At 60.5% G+C, this 17,806-nt stretch overlaps 5 protein-coding genes across 5 annotated transcripts; 3 read left to right on the forward strand and 2 right to left on the reverse strand.

Annotated features, from left to right (window-relative positions):
- Window positions 1–417: 417 nt before the first annotated feature.
- Window positions 418–977, forward strand: PLICBS_000931 (RNA polymerase II mediator complex subunit; the record flags this gene model as incomplete). The annotated part of the gene is made up of 3 exons (XM_018318010.2): window positions 418–459; window positions 532–646; window positions 718–977. The coding sequence occupies 3 exons, from the start codon at window positions 418–420 to the stop codon at window positions 975–977; spliced, it is 417 nt and encodes a 138-aa protein (XP_018183535.1).
- A 228-nt stretch (window positions 978–1,205) lies between these two features.
- PLICBS_000932 (uncharacterized protein) lies at window positions 1,206–2,102 on the reverse strand (the record flags this gene model as incomplete). Its single annotated transcript, XM_018318009.2, has 4 exons — window positions 1,206–1,375; window positions 1,430–1,891; window positions 1,950–1,978; window positions 2,053–2,102. The coding sequence occupies 4 exons, from the start codon at window positions 2,100–2,102 to the stop codon at window positions 1,206–1,208; spliced, it is 711 nt and encodes a 236-aa protein (XP_018183534.2).
- Window positions 2,103–2,962: 860 nt separating this feature from the next.
- PLICBS_000933 (uncharacterized protein) lies at window positions 2,963–5,530 on the forward strand (the record flags this gene model as incomplete). Its single annotated transcript, XM_018318008.2, has 1 exon — window positions 2,963–5,530. One exon carries the CDS (start codon window positions 2,963–2,965, stop codon window positions 5,528–5,530), a length of 2,568 nt encoding a protein of 855 aa, XP_018183533.2.
- A 5,510-nt stretch (window positions 5,531–11,040) lies between these two features.
- PLICBS_000934 (uncharacterized protein) lies at window positions 11,041–14,255 on the forward strand (the record flags this gene model as incomplete). The annotated part of the gene is made up of 6 exons (XM_018318007.2): window positions 11,041–11,544; window positions 11,612–11,881; window positions 11,935–12,396; window positions 12,450–12,762; window positions 12,814–13,178; window positions 13,236–14,255. 6 exons carry the CDS (start codon window positions 11,041–11,043, stop codon window positions 14,253–14,255), a joined length of 2,934 nt encoding a protein of 977 aa, XP_018183532.1.
- A 679-nt stretch (window positions 14,256–14,934) lies between these two features.
- PLICBS_000935 (uncharacterized protein) lies at window positions 14,935–16,838 on the reverse strand (the record flags this gene model as incomplete). The annotated part of the gene is made up of 2 exons (XM_065599684.1): window positions 14,935–15,982; window positions 16,057–16,838. 2 exons carry the CDS (start codon window positions 16,836–16,838, stop codon window positions 14,935–14,937), a joined length of 1,830 nt encoding a protein of 609 aa, XP_065455756.1.
- Between the last annotated feature and the right edge of the window lie 968 nt (window positions 16,839–17,806).

Consider the following 17,806-nt stretch of genomic DNA (forward strand, 5'->3'; position numbering starts at 1 on the left):
GAAACTGTGCGTCTGCGACACGAGCAGAGACGGGCACAAACAATTGGGGGAGTGCGACGGGCGCAGAAGAGGACGATGGTGTGGAGAGGTCGAGGTGAAGCTGCTTGTTGGCATCATCTCATCCAGAAATAGACGGGCGATAAGGTAAGCAGCCGCGACTGACAACAGGGTGTTCACTTCCAATTCCCGTGCGCCAAGACCCGGGACCTGGCCAACTGGCCTGGGGCTGGCTGGTCCGGGCGCTAGCACAGTAGGCTTTTACGGTGCGCAAACTCTCTTCGCACCTCCGTGGCGTCCCGCGATTCCACGAACACGCCGAAGCTTCGACTCGCGACGGAGCTTCTACCGGTACAGGCAGATCTGCCCTGCGACACTGACTACTGCATTGCGCCTGCACGCGACCTCTTCCTTTGCACGATGGGCGACAGACTCACGCAGCTGCAGGATGCTGTCGACCAGGTAGATATTCCACTGGAGCACGGCTCCAGCGATCGCATTCGCGACATGCGCTGACGATGATCCTCCCCGCAGCTCGCGCAGCAGTTCGTCGCGACACTGCACTTTGCCCACAGCCGGCACGACCTCGAGACCCTGAGCCCCGGCGATAAAGTGCGCGACGTTAAGCAGGAACCGCAGCAGAGAGAAGGTAAGCGCGCGCGCCGACGTTTCTTCCCGCGCGACACGCGCCCCGAGGCCACGAGAACTGACCGCGTGCAGTCGACCCGCTCCCCGCCGATGAGTTCCAGGCCGGCCTGCGCGAGCTCTCTCGGGACCTCATCGTCAAGGAGCAGCAGATAGAGTACCTCATCTCGTCCCTACCCGGACTGGACAACAGCGAAAAGGACCAGGAGAGGAACATCAAGGACCTGGAGGAGGACCTCAAGGCGGCAGAGGCGCAGAGGCAGGAGGCGCTCAAGGAGAGGGACGAGATTCTCGCGCAACTGGACGCTGTCATTTGCAGTGTGCGACGCCCTTGATGCGGGGTCTGGAAAAGCCCGACTTGGGCATTGTGTTGATTGCATAGCGAGGAGTTTGGTATGGCATGATTACTTTCGAGGCAGGTCCAGAGCCTAGCGACATCACGACTATTGGGCTCCAGGCCCAATTCAGAACATAATCTATCTATGATTGAAAGGTCTATAACGCCGTCATAATCTACGTTGCTTATCCAATCGTGTCGCCAAAGTGCCCCTCGTCTCCCTCCCTCAAGCCGACTTGGACCTGAAGAACTGGGGGTAAATGTCTCGCAGCTCTTGCAGGTCGCGGATTTGATACTGCGACGCAGGTGTCCTGGGAACGGGCAGCCCGTCCTCAACCAGGTGAGCGGCCGTCCAGCCAAACTCCTTGGCCTTGACGCAGTTTGAGTATGAGTCGTCTGCGCAACAGTTAGTAACGATACTAAGACTTGACCACGTCTTCCAATACGTACCGACAAAGAAGCAGTCTTCGACCCGCTCGACGCCTGCCTCCCGCATGCCCTTCTTGTACATTTCCTCGTGCGGCTTGCAAATCAGGGGCTGCTGGGCGTAGTCGCAAAACGTAAGGCCGTCAAAGAGGTCGTCGATGCCCAGCAGCTTGACGACGCGCTTGCCGTGCGTCACGTAGGCGTTGGTGAAGAGCCACATGGTGACCTTGGACTTGTCAATGTCCTCGAGCAGCCTGCGCAGCTCGGGATTCGGCTTGATGATGTCCTCCAGGGGGAGCGCGTCGTCGACCTTGGCGTTGTAGTCGAGGGGGTCGATCTGGTGGTGGCGCACGAGGCCCTCGATGGCTAGCCCGTAGTTGGTGTAGTACTCCTTGTGCAGCCTGACCGCCTCGTCGAAGGGAATGTCCAGATGCTTGACGAAGTACTGGTCGATGAGCTCCGCCATGATATCGTGAACCCGAGTGCCTGCCCATAAAGTCAGTGTCTACGCGCGTGAGTCACTTCTCATCGGTGAGAGGCTTACTCCTAGGATACAGGCAGTTGTCGATATCGCTTCAGAGGCACGCGTGTCAGCTCATACACCAGTCTTATGCATACATATTCAACCAGCTGCGACGGCAACATACAAGAAGAGCACCGGCTTGCCGGTCTTCGTCCCGTTAACGACGGCAGCCATGGTTGCGGCGGCACGCGTGCTTGGATGAGGGACAGGGGCGTAAGGGGGAAGCGAGAACGGCTGCGCTCGACGAATGCGCGATGGGCTCGAAGATGCAAACGCACGTCTAGACAGTGCACCAAGAATGCGCGAGGAATATGCCAGATTGACGGCTGCCCGAGTTTGAAATATGTGACTACTGGAGAATGGGGGAAGACTTCGGGGGGGAAGCCGGGGCTAGTGTGGGGGGGCGGTTGAGGAATAGGCTCGCGGCTCTACGGGTTCCCTTGACGGCGGCGGCGGCAGAGGCCGGAGTTTGCGACGGCGGGGCGGTGACTCTTGCGGCGAGCCGGGAAGCTGGCTGGGCGGGCTTGCCTACGGTGCGACGTGGATTGTACGAAGCACGAGACCGCTCCAAAACATGCAGGCTTGCTCTTGGCTTGTCGAATCGATGGGATGGCTATGACTGCACGTCGCGGTGAGCTTATTGGACTGATTTCTGTATTAATATACAAAGTAGCGTACGAAGCAGCGTGCTAACTACGAAGTATGGCCTTGGTCTGTGCCAGGTTGCCAGGTTGGGCGCCAGGCGCCGCGGCGGATCCTGCCACCGCTCACCGCCTCAAGTTGTTGCCCCTTCCTCAAGCTTCCTCGCGCGCACCCGCGGCCAACCTCCCTCGCGACTCTTCGTCAGGCACCACGCAGAGCCAACATCGCCACACGCGTGTCGCTGGAGCTTGCTTCCTCATGGCTGAGCTCAAGGGCATTTGGTGCTGAGCAGTTCATGTCCCGGCGCCTTTGATCTTTCCAAGCGCGCGGCCTCACGAGTGCATCAAGTGACGCGAACGACCGCGTGGGCAGCGCCCCTCCTCTCCGCAGTCATGGCGCGAGGTCGAGCTCCCAAACCGCCGGTGCGCGGCGTAGGTCCCTTGGACGGGACCGTGGACAAGGACAGAGAAGCATTCGAGATGCGACAGTACGAACTGATCCTGCAACTGCAAGACACCATCTTGTCCGGCCGACACCCGACGATCCGGCTACCTCAGAGTCACAATAGTGCCGCACAGCCACTGGCTGGTGGCTCTACTGTGTCAAGGACAGATACAGGTGCGGACCGCGCGAGTCGCACCGACGGCGCGCAGCCAGCTTTGATGGGTAGTGGAAAGGGCAAAGCAAAGGCTCCGGTTGCCGCGGACGCGTCGACGTCGAGCACACCGAGGCCTTTCGCAACGGGGAGCGCTACTTTTAACCCGATACTCCTCGAAAAGTCCGAGGAACTGGTGCAGGCCGAGCTGACGCTGCAACGGCAAAGACTCGAGCGCGCCCTGAAAGACGAAGTCGACCGGCGACGAGGGCCCAAGGCCTCGCAAGCGGAGAAGCAAAACGCAGAGCTTGATCTGTCCGATGTTCTCTCCAAGGCCCACGCCCTCGTTCCCGAGGTCGAGGAGCCTCTCCCGCCTGCTCCTGCTCCTGCTCCTGCTGCTGTTGCCGTGCCAGTTGAAGACGGGTTGACTGATAACAAGGACGCTGAAAGTGACTCGTTCGATGACGATACCTTTTATTCCTCACAGCACGAGACACCTCAATCTCACATGGCTTCTCGAGTTCGCAACGCATCTGAAGCAGCACACAGTCCCACCGTTGCCGCCAGCCAACTGGCACCCCCGGCCCAGACCGGCGATCGCCCGCAGCCCAGCCATCAACCAGCCCGCGTCCCTGGGCAGCCGGCTGCGAATATAGGAGCGCGTGTCGATGCCCAGCCTATTCCGCTCGCGAACGCAGCCATGGCGATTTCGCATACCAGCATGGTCCCAGGGCTGAATAACTACGTCGGCGTGGAAGAAGCCACGAACCGATTCGTACAGGGCCCGGCGAGCGGCGAACAGAGTTTATCAGACGACTCGGCAAACATGGATTACGAGCCCCCGGAAGCCGAGGACATTACGAGCCATATCCCGCAACAGGGTGACTCGTACATGGAGATGCATCCCCCGTCACCGCTTGTGAGGAGTCATGCTCTTCAGCCGCTGGCGCCTCGACCGTCTCAGGTCTCATCGTTGGCTGTCGCTGCCCAGGAGCGGGTGCCTATCCAGCCAACGGTTCCCCGCACACGGGGCACACCGGCACAGGTTGCTGCTCTACGCAATGAGCACTCCACGGCGACCAGTCCTGACAGCTCATCCCAAGGTGGAAAGGGCTCGGAAAAGAAGAAGGGGAGGAGGAAGAAGAGGAAGGCGGACCGGCAAGTGCCAGACGCCAATGTCAGCCCCTACATCAAGCCCGAGCCTCGGTCTCCGTCGCCGATTTTTGCTCCAGCCTATATCAGGCCGAATAAACGCCAACGTCAGGCTCAGGGTCGTGTCGTCGATCTCGAGTATGAGCCGAGACTCGAACCACCACCGGCCAACGGGCATGCGGGCCAAGTCCTAACCCAGCCGTATAGGGACGAACGCATCCCGCTGGGCTACGAAAGCGCCGGTGTATATCCTCAACGACCAGCCAGCATGGCGTATCCCGGCGAGCCGAGATACGTGCGGCAGTATGTCGACGACCACAGGATGCCAGCCGAGGGTCACCTACGGAGCTATGGCCCGCAGAGCACGCTACCTGTGCCGTATCCGCCCAGTGTGGGCTATGCCTCCCGGCAGGTCCCTCCGCCCATCGCTGGCGACGGTTACCGAGAACAGCCGCGAGCCTATGGCGAATTCCCGGGAGACCGGATACGTGTCGCGTCTGACGGCGAATCGTTCGGTCCCGCGCCGGGAGCCGCCCCGCCTCGAATGGTAGTTGATGAGTTCGGCCGTGAGTACTATGACCCAGCTCATCCTGCTGTACAACGCCCCATGGCTTCGTCGGTGGGTCCCGGCGAACCCGGTGTAGTCTACGAACGGCTGCCGCCCCGAACGGCGTCCCGGCAGGCCGGGCCCGAGCCCCGCGGCGATGGCGTCAGGCACAGCACGCAGGCACCACCAGCATATGCCGTCATGCCGAGGCGCATTGTGACCCAGCCTGAGTATGCTGGGTACGACTACCGAGACGGCCGTGGACGCGAGTATTCCGCGCGGCCAATGGCGCCGCCGGGGGAGTTTGTGGAAGTCGGAGGGCCTCGCGAAAGAAGGTACTTCGGCGAGGCGCCAGGGCATCTAGCCAGAGCCGCAAGCATGATACCGGTGGATGCAGTACGGTACGAGATGCCGCCGGGCTACGGGCGTGTGCAGAGCGTGCGGCCCGAGGTGCCAGGGCGCGAGTACGCCGCAAGCGTTCACCCGGACAGTCACCGCGAGCTCGCCCAGCCATATGTGCGGAGCTACGGCGCGCCGCCGCTGGGAGACTATCGCCACCCATCGCATGCCCCTCCTGGCGGCGAGATTGCCTTCATAGAGCGGCCACGGGGCGCGACACAGGAGATTGTCTACGCGGACGACGCGAGGAGAGAGATCTACCGCTAGGACGGGCACGAACACGGCGCACGGGGGCGGGAAGCGATGCATGCATCGGTGTTGTGTGGTTCATCACCCTGTGTTGGAAAGCATGCGCGTTACTGAATAGCATTTGCGAGTAGGGCGGCTGGGGTTGTCACAGAGATACCCTGAATTGTTTTTGACATTTGAAGACACGCTTTTCCCGGCTGCAATTTTATGGCGTGTTGACAGCACTCCGTACAAGGCATGACGTGACGCGAAACGACACGGAAACGAAACGTGTGTTTTGTAAACATTGGCGGATCCGCGAAAAGTGATGGCTGGCCCCAATGTCCCAGTGTGAGGACGCGATGTCGTTGGCTTGTTGTTATTGTTGTCGCCGCCACAGGGACACAAGGTGGGTGTCGAGGAAAAAACGCCCGTCGAGACTCAACACACACACCTCGTTCGTTCGGCTCGACGGCGCCGGGAACAAACAAGCCCTGGGGGAAAACCGCCACGGTCTTGAATCTAGACACGCTGTTTGGCACTGGTACTACGAAGTATTTCACACATGTCAAAGGAGAAAGTCAGGTCCCTGCATTTGGAGGCGTTGGTGTCCCTTTTAGGAGGGTAAGTTTTAGGCCCAGGTGCTACATGATGGGGGTCCGTTGGTCTCCTTGACTCTCCTGGTCGTTCTCAGCGTTGGGTCCCCGTCAACAACCAGTATTGGCGTGGTGGCAGCGGCCGTGGGAGAGGTCTCCTCGGATTCTTTGGTAGGTAGCCAGGTAGTAGACAGGTGGCTTTGATGGGAGAAGACAGCTTTCTCTAGGTAGAAGGCCGGGGCGCCGGGATGCCGGGCTGGCCGGCAGGAGGAGGCTTGTCTGACGCGGGGAGGGCAGTTGAGCGTTGGTGTTTTCGGGCCACCTTTTCTTTCTTCTTGCTGTATTTTAGCTGTCGATTATGTATGTATACGTGCAGATACCCTACCCGTATCCGGCTGTGAATTTGCATGTACGTCTGTGGGGGGGCGGTGAGAATAGACCGAGGTTGAAGGGTAACCCAGGGGGGTGATGCTACTATGCCGCAATGCGTGATGGCCAGGCGTGGGAGGGAGTGAACGGAGGCCCTCAAGAGAGATGTTCAATGGAACCTGAAAGATTTCTAGAGTGGCTCTTGGGGAAACCTGAGCTGTGCGCGCGCTGCTTGCGTCTCCCAGCTAGCGAGGATCCGGGGGCTTGGAGCTATCGATTGGACGGACGGAGGTGTGACGGACGGTGGTGGAGGGTTGGGTCTGGTTGGGTGGATGGTGGATGGATGGGTGAATGGATGGAACGGCACCGCAGGAGAACAAGTGGCGTGTTTTGGGGGTAACAAAGGCCATGGAGTTTTGTCCGGCGACGGGGCGCGGTGCCGGTTCAATACTCTCAACAAGTACGTGGAGATACAAACAGGCACGACCGAGGAAGAGTGACGAGCGGATGAGGTGAAGGCAACAGTAATGGCATGCCTCTGGCCTATGACACCCCCAATGGCCAGCTCCATGACTGACAGCTATTACGAATACTCACCTTTCGCCTACTTCCGGTGGTCGTCGCGTCGTCGGATTGACGTCGGCCGGCACGGCAGGAACAGCAAGACGTCAGTGGGGAGCATCTTCTGGGGCATTTTGGTACAAGTGGCTGCACGCTGCGCATCATGCCCAGGTTGACGGGAAGCGGAAAGCGAGGTGCGAACCAAGGTGGGCTGTGCTCTTCTCCATCTGTGTGAGTGGGGTCGACGAGTTCGTGGCAGGTCCTCCGTCACCCTTTTCGAGGCGTCTCTCTCGGCGTCGGCGTTGTTGATGCCGTAGTCGTTGTGCTGGACTGAGTCTGCCTGCGCGACTCGTCCATCTGTGCAACATCTGTCAGCGCCAATCGGCCGGCGGCGACGCGGTTCGTCGAGAGACGAAGCCATGGAGACCGGCTTCGTCACGAGGCAAGGAGGGCCACAGACGGTCCCCGCTGGCTCGCGGGCGTTTCACGTGCCGCTGGAGTGCGCATGTCCGTCCTTGCTTGTGCCGCAGCTGCAGCTGCAGGGCAGAGCTGAGGGACGGGGGCCTCTGTTGCATCTTGAACCTTGAATCATGGACCTTGGACCTCAAACCTGGTGCTCGTGCTCTCTGCTGGAGGCACGCACCCCCAGCTCGGCTGACGGAGCCGGCTGGAGCTTGTTGCTCGTGCCGTCGCCGAGCGCGTTACGTGTACGTGGATTCGGGGCTAGCACTGCTAGCAGTCATGGCCTCGGATCGGGCCAGTCAGATCGCGCTGCTGTCAACCGAGCATCGTTCGGAGTGCCGGGTGCCTGTCCATCCACGGCGTGAACCAAACAAGTTGATGGCGGGACGGACGGAGACTCAGGGGGGCGGAGCCGCGAGGGTTTTAGCCGCGAGGTAGGACCATGCCTCGCCTCCGTCTGAGCAGACGCTGCCCGTGTCTTGCCTGAAAATAGCAACGGCGACAAATGCAATACGAGGGATAGAAGGGCAGTGAGCTGCAAGTCCGGTCTGCGGTCGGGCGAGAGAGAGGTGACTGCATTCATTCATTCATTCCCTGCCTGGGGACTCGGCCGTCTCCACCAAGTCGACCCCCCTGGTCCCCTGCGGGTGGGTGGTCAGTGCTCCTGGGCTGGCTGGCACATGGAGCGCCAAAAGATGGAGACATGGAGCGCTGCGGTGACGATGTCCATGTCCATGTCCTTGCTCCTGTCGAGTGCCGGAGGGACCATGGCTGTGTCCACGCGAGTGCTGCATACGAGTGCATGCGTCCAGCACAGGTGTCGAGCCGCGATATCAAGTCAGCCGCGAGCAGGGCCAACGGGGTCACCTCGGGCACCGACAAAGACAGACAAGACAGACTGCAGCTGCGGGACACGGTGGCCTCGCTCGCCCGTCACCCGGCCGGGGATCCGATCCGAGTGCCGGAAGGGCAGCTTGGGGGGGTTGGAGACTGCAGAACGGCGGACCATTGGAGCCCAGGCAGCATATCAGTACAAGAGCAGTGACTGGTCGTGGCCGCCGTCGTCCGTGTTGTCGTCGTCGACTTGTCGTTGTCGACGTGTGTGGCGCCCAAAAGCTACGACCAAGGCCAGGTCCTCCCGTCAGAGTTCAAGACACGACTTGGGCGCCTCGACCGGGCTGCTCCCTCCCATCCGCGCCTGGTCGTGTGTGTCGCGGCTGGCTGGCGCCCGAGTACCTTTGTCTTCGTACGAGGTGGACAGGTGGGCTGGCATCCTGGGCGTGAGAGTCTCCCCATGCTTCCACGTCCCCACGGCTTGCGCCGAGACGGAGTCCCGCTGTGTGCCCACTGTGGACGGCCTCCCGCGATGTAGACGCACCTGGCCGTGGCTTTGCCCTCGTAGTTCCACCGTAATACACGCTGCTGCACTCTCCTACAGTACTATCGCGGGCAGTAGAGCTGCTGGAACGCGAGACGCCGCGGCAACGGCATCGTTGCTCTCGGGGTTGGCGTGGCTGTTGTACAGGACAGATGGCGGTAAGATCTGGCACGGCTGGCAGGGAACTAGGTCGCTATCGAGGCCCACGAGCACCCGTGGCTGCCGGCAGGGATATCCAAGTCGGCAAAGTGTGAAGAGGCGCGCAGAGGGGGAGATGCGAGCTGGAGGAGTGCGTCCCTGCTGGTGGTCAGCGTGCCGTGCCTGGCCAAGAGCGCAACCCAGCACCCCACCATGCCCACCATGCCCACCTCACCGCGCACGAGAACCGCCCGCCCCAGCCGGCATCTGCCACTCAGCGGGCTGGAACGAGGTGGGAAGAAGCACCACCGTCGGTGGCACTGAGCCCTGCAGACGAGGTACCTTGCCGTACCCGCCCCTCCTCACCATGCCGTCTGCGGGACAGTGTTGCTGGGTGGTGTTGCCAGCCCATGACAAGGACGCCATCGAGGACGGAGGACCGCCCACTGCCTTGGCTCGTCAAGCTTCGGGGGCCGCCTTTCGAGCTCGAGTCCCAGCCAGCCCAGGTTACCTCGAATGGACGAGTCGCAGTCGTACCCACGAAAGACACGCGGAGCTCTCCAGCCCACGCCAGCAATCGCCAAGCGCCCCACCGGATGGAAAGGACCAGGTCCAGGTCCGGCCCAGCTGGCAGACGATTCCAGTCGCTGATACGCAGGTAGTAGGGGCGTCGACTCGGGGTCTCATCCCCATCCACGCGCGTCTGCGCCCTGCATCTCGTTCCGGGCGTTGACGAGATAAGGCGTTGTCGGGTCGTGACGCTGGGTGTTGACTGGTGCTGTTCCAGGTTGCTGGTGCCGCTGTTGGTGTTGCAGTCGCTGCTGCTGCTGACGCTTGAGGTGGTGCCTCAGCAAGGTTGCCCGTCCGCGGCCCTGCCTGCCCATGCCCTGCCCTGCCCTGCCTGGTGGCGTGCGGCCGTTGGAATTGACTTGCGGTGGTACCTGCTAGGTTCCAACCTTGCCGCCCGCCGCCGCCGCCGGGACGGCCTCAGTCGGTGCCCTGTCCTGCCCTGTTTGCTGTGCTGGCCCCCCGATCATCAGCGCCCACCTGCCTAGCTGCAGCGGGCCCGTCGAGGGCTCGAAACCGCCCCTCCCACGGCTGCTCTGCCCAATGGCTGCCCGCTCCCTCGTCCCACTCTCCGCCCAGGCATGGAAACCCCATCCGCCAGGCCCATCGTCTCTCGTCCATCCACTTCCATGCACGCACTCGCCTGCGCTGGCAAGCCGGACTCGGCTGGGCTCGACTCGGCTCGCTTCCACCTGCGCTGGACTGCTGCGAGCGCGGACCAGAGGTGCAGACTGTCCGTGATGCCTGGTAGCTTCTTTGGTGGGCGGATGGGGTGGAGGGTGGCTGCTCAACGGACGTCTTGGGGCCGTCCAAGTGAAGGTACTTGGTGGTACCTTCCACCTGCTGGCGCTGGCGCCGGTGCCAGCGCTCCCTGAGGTGTGCTTTCGGGGGCGTCTGGCCCCCCCCCCGGAGGTGTCCATGGCCCGCCTGCTACTGGCTGTCCGGGGCCTTCCACTCCGCCTCGATCCCCACCCGCTCTCACGCTCGCGCGCTGCCTCTCTCCCGTCACTGTGTCTGTAGGTCTCTTCCCACACGCTCCGCCAGCCCAGTCAAGCACCACCAGAGACGTGACTGGCCGGGCCGGGCTGAGGTGCCTTCTCTCGTCCCATTCCTCCTCTTCCACTCCTTCACTCTTCCTCGTCACCACCACCACCAAACCATCCTCCCCCCCCCGAACCCACGTCGAAAAGAGAATCCTGGAAAGGGCCACCTCGCCAATTCCTTTTTCCTTTTCTCTTTTCCCCCTCCCCTTCCCCCCGGCTTTTTTTGTTTCTTCCCGACCGACCTCCTCTGAGATACCCACCCCCGTCGTCACACTCTGCCCTTGTCTTCTTCGGCCGCTCGACGCTTCACGCTTCACTTCTTTCGCTTCGTTTTGACGGCTCTCATTCCCCGGATACCCACGAAAGCCGTCGCCCATCCGCCGCCCTCGCCTTGGCGCCCCCCTGCCCGACCAGCCCGACCTCCGCTCGCTCACCATGAATAAGCTGGCCAACATGCGTCACTGGTCCGAGAGGATGAGCCCCAACTTCGGAATGGGTCGTCCCAACATGCCCATGAACGCCCTCAACGCCCATCCCAAGAACGCTGCCCAGCCCGGCGGCCCCATAAGCTCGCCGCAGGCCGCCGATGCCACGATCCACTACTCGTTCAACGTTCCCTTCGCTTCCGACCTCGCCGGCCCCAACACCGAGGACATTGTCCATGCCACGACCGATGCTGTTCTCCGGTGGACTCACCCCGAGGACGCTCCCGATGACGTCCAGGTGCACGAGCTGCCCGTCCACGTACAGAACCTGGCCCATCTCCGCAAGCTCTGCAGCGACCTCTCTGTCGGGCCGCTACCGATCGAGGCCCACGTTCTGTCGACACCGCCCAAGAATGGCAGGGGCCAGCAGGTCACCACCGTCTGCCTGTCCGGCTCCCCGGAGCTGGTGAACAAGAGTAGGGAAACCATTCTCAACGAGATACCAATCTCAATGGTATGTTTGATTTTCCGGCGGGCGCTTACGGTCTACTGCTGCTGCAGGATGCTGACCCCACTCGCAGCGTTGCACCATAATCGATATTGACGGCAGCCTGGTTTGTGACCTCAACGCGGGCGTTCTCAAGACCCCGGTGGTGGAAATGCTGGACTATATCTCAAGCTTTTGCGGCGTCGACATCTTCTTGCTTGGCCCCAAGCTGACCCCCATGGTGGACGGCATGACTGGCGACTCGGAGATGCGGATAGACCAGCGGTGGAGAGTCGCCATCTACGGCGACATTCTCTCATCCGAGCACGCCAAGGCCAGGGTTCTGATACATATTGACACTCTGGTACGTTCGGATTTGCGTCCGATCATAAAGACCCCGTGTACTGACCCAAATAGCTCGGCCGTGTCGTCGACGTCACCAAGGTGGAGCTGTACCTCCACCAACTTGTCTGCGGTCGGCATCGAAAGAACATCAAGCTCATTGAGTCCTCAACCGGAACTGCCATATACTTCCCTCCTCTGTTCTCGCAAATGTACCGCTACTGCCCTCCGAACGCGAACCGCCGTGATCCCTCCGATATTTTCATCACCGGCGATTCCCCGCAGGCCATCGAGTTGGCCAAGCAGAAGCTGCACGAGACCGTCTCGCGAATCCGGCTCTACGTCAAGGATGTCACGATTCCGGCTGCCAAGATTGACAGCATCTTGCTCACCCGCCTCGACAAGGTTCGAAAGATTCTCGAGGCCAACGGAACTTACATCATGTTCCCCCCGCTGGCGTGTCAACGCACCATGGTTCGAGTTCAAGGCAGCGAGGGCCTTCCGGTTGAGCGAACCGTGCGGGAGCTCATGTCCTTGGTAGGCAACGCGCACGAACCTGCACGATCCGACATATGGCTAACTGTTCAAAGGCTGGTCAATTTTACGGTGCCGGTTGGTACACCCAGCATTCTGACCAAAGGCAGCTTCTTGGCCCCGTGGATATCAAGGCGATGCTGGGCGAGATCTGCGCCAACTCCGACGCCGACTTATCCTTTGACAAGATGAACTTCACCGTCACCGGCTCCGATGACGCTGTCAAATCCGCTCTGAACGTCATCTCCGAGCTTCGTTTCGTGACTCAAGCTCCGTACCAGATTCGTGTCAAGATTGAGCTGGCCAACGAGCACAAAGAGTTTGTTAGCGGCAAGAAGAACGGCAAGATCAACAAGATCATGGGTCAGAGTATGTTGCAAGCTCGCACTCCAGGTTGCTCGAGAGACTGACAGTCGGCAGGCAACGTGCAGATCATTTTTGACGGTTTCAACGAGTACAACTTCAACATTGACGTCATGGCGGCCAGCTACGAGTCCATGAAGCAGGGCCTCACTCTTGTTGAGCAAGAGATGCCTGCCTCCATCTCCTTCCACGTCCCGGACCAGTACCACAAGCGAATCATCGGCATTGGTGGCCAGCATATCCAGCGAATCATGAAGAAGCACTCCGTCTTCGTCAAGTTCTCCAACGCAATGGATAGAGGTGGAATTAGTCGTGAGGATGACGATATCAAGGTCGACAATGTGATTTGCCGCACGCCCGCTCGCAACGCGCAGAATTTGGATGCGGTCAAGAACGAAATCCTTGAGATGGTGGACCGAGCCGTGAGTTCCCCGCACTGACTCGCTTCATTGACGCTGTATGCTTACGCGGCTGTTCAGGACTCGGAGTACACCACCCAGGTTGCTAGCGTTGATCGCTTGTACCACCGAGAGCTCATTGCCCGCCTGCCCGAGATCGACGAGTTGGAGCAAAAGTACAATTGCAAGATCAACTTCCCCAGCACCGAGGAGGCAAGCGACGAGGTCACCGTCACCGGTCCCCAGTGGCAGGTGCCACACTGCGTGGATGAGTTCCTTGGCATGGTGCCAGACAAGCACGAGCTCGTCGTTGCTCGCACTGCTGAGCTTGTCAAGTTTCTTGAATCGCCGGACTTTGCTTCAGACCTGGTGACCAAGCTGAAGACGCAGTATGAAGTCGAGGTCACGGTTCACCAGAACCCTGACGAGCTCACCGAGGAGGGCAAGCCGACTGTCACGCTCGTCTGGGGCTTTACCCGCAACAACGCTGGTGGACTTCGGGATGCCATCGACTTCCTCGAGGCACAGCTCGCAGCTGCTGGCGTCGATGCCGCCATCGTCAAGGGATCCATTCCCCGGCCCAAGTCCGACTCGTTCGAAGACTCCCTCCAGTACTTTGACTCGAAGCTTCTTCAGCACGCACCCAACACGGTCGCTGCCGACTCCCCCGTCAAGGCCGCCTTCGAGGCTGGAGTCGCCCGCGAGCGGAGCAGCATCCTTGACCGCCTCCGCAAGCCTGGCAGCATGACGTCCATCTCGTCCTTTTTGGACCGCAGAAAGAACAGCTCGCAGTCGACCAACGGCAACTTCTTCAAGGGCTCGAGCAACGTCTCCAAGTCGTCGCTCATCTCCATTGAGTCGACCCGCAGCTTCAACGCCGATCGCAACCCCTGGAACGACAGCGGCGTGAACCTTCCAGACGACGACCACCCCTGGGCCCCGCGCCCGATCAGCAAGCACATTGACAACAAGCTTGCCATTCCGCTACCCGGCGACGTGACGCCGCGACACGGCCCTCGCGCGTCCGGAGACAGCGGCCGCCCTTCTACTTCCCATTCCATGAATTCAGGATACCCCGGCCCGGTTGGGCCTTTCCGTTAGATTCCCGACTTAGAATGCGTCTTCGAGCGAATACCCCTGCTGGATATACCCTGGCGCAAACGTATACCCTGGAACGCCCGATGCCACACGACGTCGCATCGGTCGGGCCTGATTGTTTCTGCTTGCATTTGCTGCTTGTTACCCACGCCGTTTGCACGGGTTGTTCGTGCTCCGTCACGCCGCGAATGTTTATGAGATTTGATTGATTTGGTTACTTGACGGGTGGTGTCGCTCTTGATGATTGACGTCCACTCTTTATACCCATGTGCGCGACTGAGAGTCGAAGAAAACCAAAAATACCCCGAGAGTACGGAGCGAGAATGATCTGGTGGAGAGTTGGCGCGGGATTTGTGCGAAGAGCCGGCGCGTGGGCGCCTAAGCAGGGGAAAAGTTTATGTTGTGGGAGCATGACGGGCTGCGGATACGGCGTGTCTCTGTACATGTCGAAACCCCAGGGAACGGAACTTTGTGCGCACAGGGGTCTACGCAAGACGCAGCGAAAGCACAAATATATGAGCTAGACAGCCATGAACCATCTGTTTCATCTGCTCCGGCGGTCCCTGCCAGTTTTCTTCCTCGTATCATCGTGGACTTCGTGAACGATGTCAAATGCTAAGTTGTGCCCGATCCTGTGAACGCCTTCCGTTTTGTGACGAATATCCTACGCAGCTACAGTGAATTACAAGTGAGGAAAGAGGTCTGTCCACTCCGGGGTATCGTATGCCGCGACAGGCAGCTCACGAATGCTGATGAAGGCTTCTAAAACGACGTACATGCGAGCCAGCATGAGGCTAAACCCGCACGTGAAGACGACGGCTCCGAGGCCGATGCTCTGAGCCAACGACTTTTCGCCGTCCATCCACTTCTCCCAGAAGGCGTTGAGGGCCGGCCAGCGGGCCACGGCCGAGTTGAGGATGACCCAGAAGCCGCCGCAGAAGCCAATGTAGGAGGCGGAGGCTCGCCACAGCCACTTCTCCGCGACGGACGGGAAGTGATCGTTCCAGGCTGCCGCGTGGAAGCCGCCATAGCACAGATTGGCAAGCCAGAGAATCATACCGACGACGAGGCCGTTGACGGAACGGAGGAGGTCGTTTGAGGGCCAGTTGGGGATGTGCGTGGCGACGAGTTGTTCAGGGCGCAGGTGCAAGCAAGAAGCATGTGTGGCGGCAGAGTGGGAGAGGAGGATGCGGTCGCGAAGGAGCAGGTCCGGTGATTTCTGAAGGGCTTGTTGAATGAGGGTCCATCGAGCCATGTCTGACGAGGAAGGCGCCTCGGCAGCCTGCTCCTGGTGTGGGATAACTCGCGGCCGGCGCTCGAAAAATGCCGTACCGTGCTCCTTCTGACGTTTCCTTTCGAGCTGGCGCAGGCAAGTTGACGGTGCCCGCTGAACCATGCCTGGAAACTGCGTGACGGATGAGAGGTTTAGGGGTTTGACGGTTCCCTCTGCATCGCCGTCCGCTGTCTCTCCACTTTCGCTCTCTTCACAGGTCCGGATGAGGCAAAGATTCTCCAGTTCGGGCGTCGTCGAATAAAGATTGAGATTGGCAAACAGAGTCTTTACAAAAGTCTGAGACTTAACGTGCTCGCGCCTGACCCGACCACTCACCTCGCTGCTGGCATACATGAAGGCAACGAGGGGGGCAAGGGACTCGTCTCGCAGGACGATGGGCTCGTTTGGCAACAGGGGCTTGTCCCACCAGAAGATGTACATGGCGAAGGCACATAGGCTGAAACGCAATGTTGCAGTAGTAGTCAGAGATACGACAACTGAACAAGGCTGGGAGGGGTTTTTGTAACTTACACATGGGCAACGGTATTGACCTCGAGGAGCGTGACGGGCAGGTGGGCGGCGAGGCGGCCGATGACCTGGACAAGCATCCAGGTGGCTTGTATGATGACGGTGGCCTTGGCAAGGTCATTTGCCTTGGACTTGTCTTCAATCTCGGCCTTTGTCACGCGAGGAACGAAGCCGCTACTGGCAAGGAGCATCACGCCCCTGGCCGTGAGGGTAAGTCGCGGACATTCTGCTTTCTCACCGGTGCCTTCCTCGGGCAGGTGCGATTGGCCGAGGACGCTTCCACGCATGCTGTCGAGCTCGATGGCGAAGCCTCCCGCACAGGCAAAGAAGCTGTGAGCCATTGTCCATAGCGGCGGCTCGTCGTGATTCGTCTCCGAGAACGAATCATCGCCACGCTCTTTGGCATCAGCGTGGAGGCGCAAGATGTGCTGCTGCAATAGGCGCGCAGAGCACCATTGGCGCCAAGCAACGAAGACTACGAGCTCGGGGGCGTAGATTCCAGCGAAGATCCAACGGACGTTGAGCCAGAGAACCTGAATCACGCTGCGGTGTCGGGCCGGTACGTTCAGGTGCAGCGCAGACCAGACGCATAAGACGAGAGTGAGGAGGCAGGACAAGACCAGAGACGTGGTCCCGCGGCCATTTGGGTCGGAGACGTAGCCGACATATGAGGCAGTGCTGCTGCTGTCGTTGGAGGGGCCGCTGGGCGCATCGACTTGGGCACGTCCGGAGAGGAGGTTGTGTATAGTGTTGGCGGGGATGCTGCTGTGCCTCGACGTGAGCATCGCACCTAGCACCTGCGAGACGAATGGTGGTTCTGTGAGGCGGCGGAGAGAGCGATATGGAGCGAGACACAAGGTCAGCCGCGTAGAATCAAATGCATCGAGGCAAGAGATCAGAGTTGGGAAGGGGAGTTGGGCACCCGGGACATGGTTCCTGCCACTTGACGAGAAGGGCTGGGTCTTCCTGCCTTTCATACATAATAGCCCGTGGAAGGCACCTTCCTCCCCAACGGCCGCTGCTGCTTCCCCGCCCGTCTGCGCCAGGGGGGTCATGCCCCCGTCACAGCAGCCGCCAGGATGCGAACGCTCTCTCGTTGCAATCCTCCCGGCCTCGAGCCGGCCGCCTTTTCGAGTGTTGGTCGTCGCACCCCGACACGACACGGCTGGAGTAGTCTGCAGCAGCGCTGCGGTTGCACGAGACGGGGGGCAAGTCGAGGCGTCGAGGCGGCCAGCTAATCAGCGTCCACCGGCCCATGAAATAAGCGCCCGCGGGCCGCATCGCGCGAAACAGCCAGGGCTGCCGAGCTGACCCCCTGTCCTGTCCCGCATCAGTCATTTCTCCAGCATGCCTCTGTGCAAAGCGCCGGTCGTTACCTTCTTTTGGTGGTGCTGGGGTAAGTCAGGTTCCTCCCCCGCCGCTGACCCGCGCTGGGCGATCAGTCCCCGACTCCCCGGTCTCCTCGTGGCCCCTTGCCAGGCGGGGCGCCTGGAAGTTGGGACGGCACGAGGCGCATGTGTCAGGTTGCCTTCTCCCTCCCCTCCCCTCCTCGCGACTTCATCTGCGACCGGGCACGCCTTGTTTTCCCTTTTCTCAGTTTCGCAACCGGGTACGAAGCACTTTGCGCTGTTCCTCCGATTGTCCCACACTACCGTGGTCCCAGCATCGTCATTCTGGATATGGGGGACAATGGCAAAAAGGTCGGGCTGCTAGCCTGGAAAGACATTTGTAAGTGCGGACCAGATGCCACATG

This window comes from Purpureocillium lilacinum (genome assembly GCF_023168085.1).
Source record: "Purpureocillium lilacinum CBS 284.36 DNA, scaffold_1, whole genome shotgun sequence".
In the NCBI taxonomy this organism is placed as follows: domain Eukaryota; kingdom Fungi; phylum Ascomycota; class Sordariomycetes; order Hypocreales; family Ophiocordycipitaceae; genus Purpureocillium; species Purpureocillium lilacinum.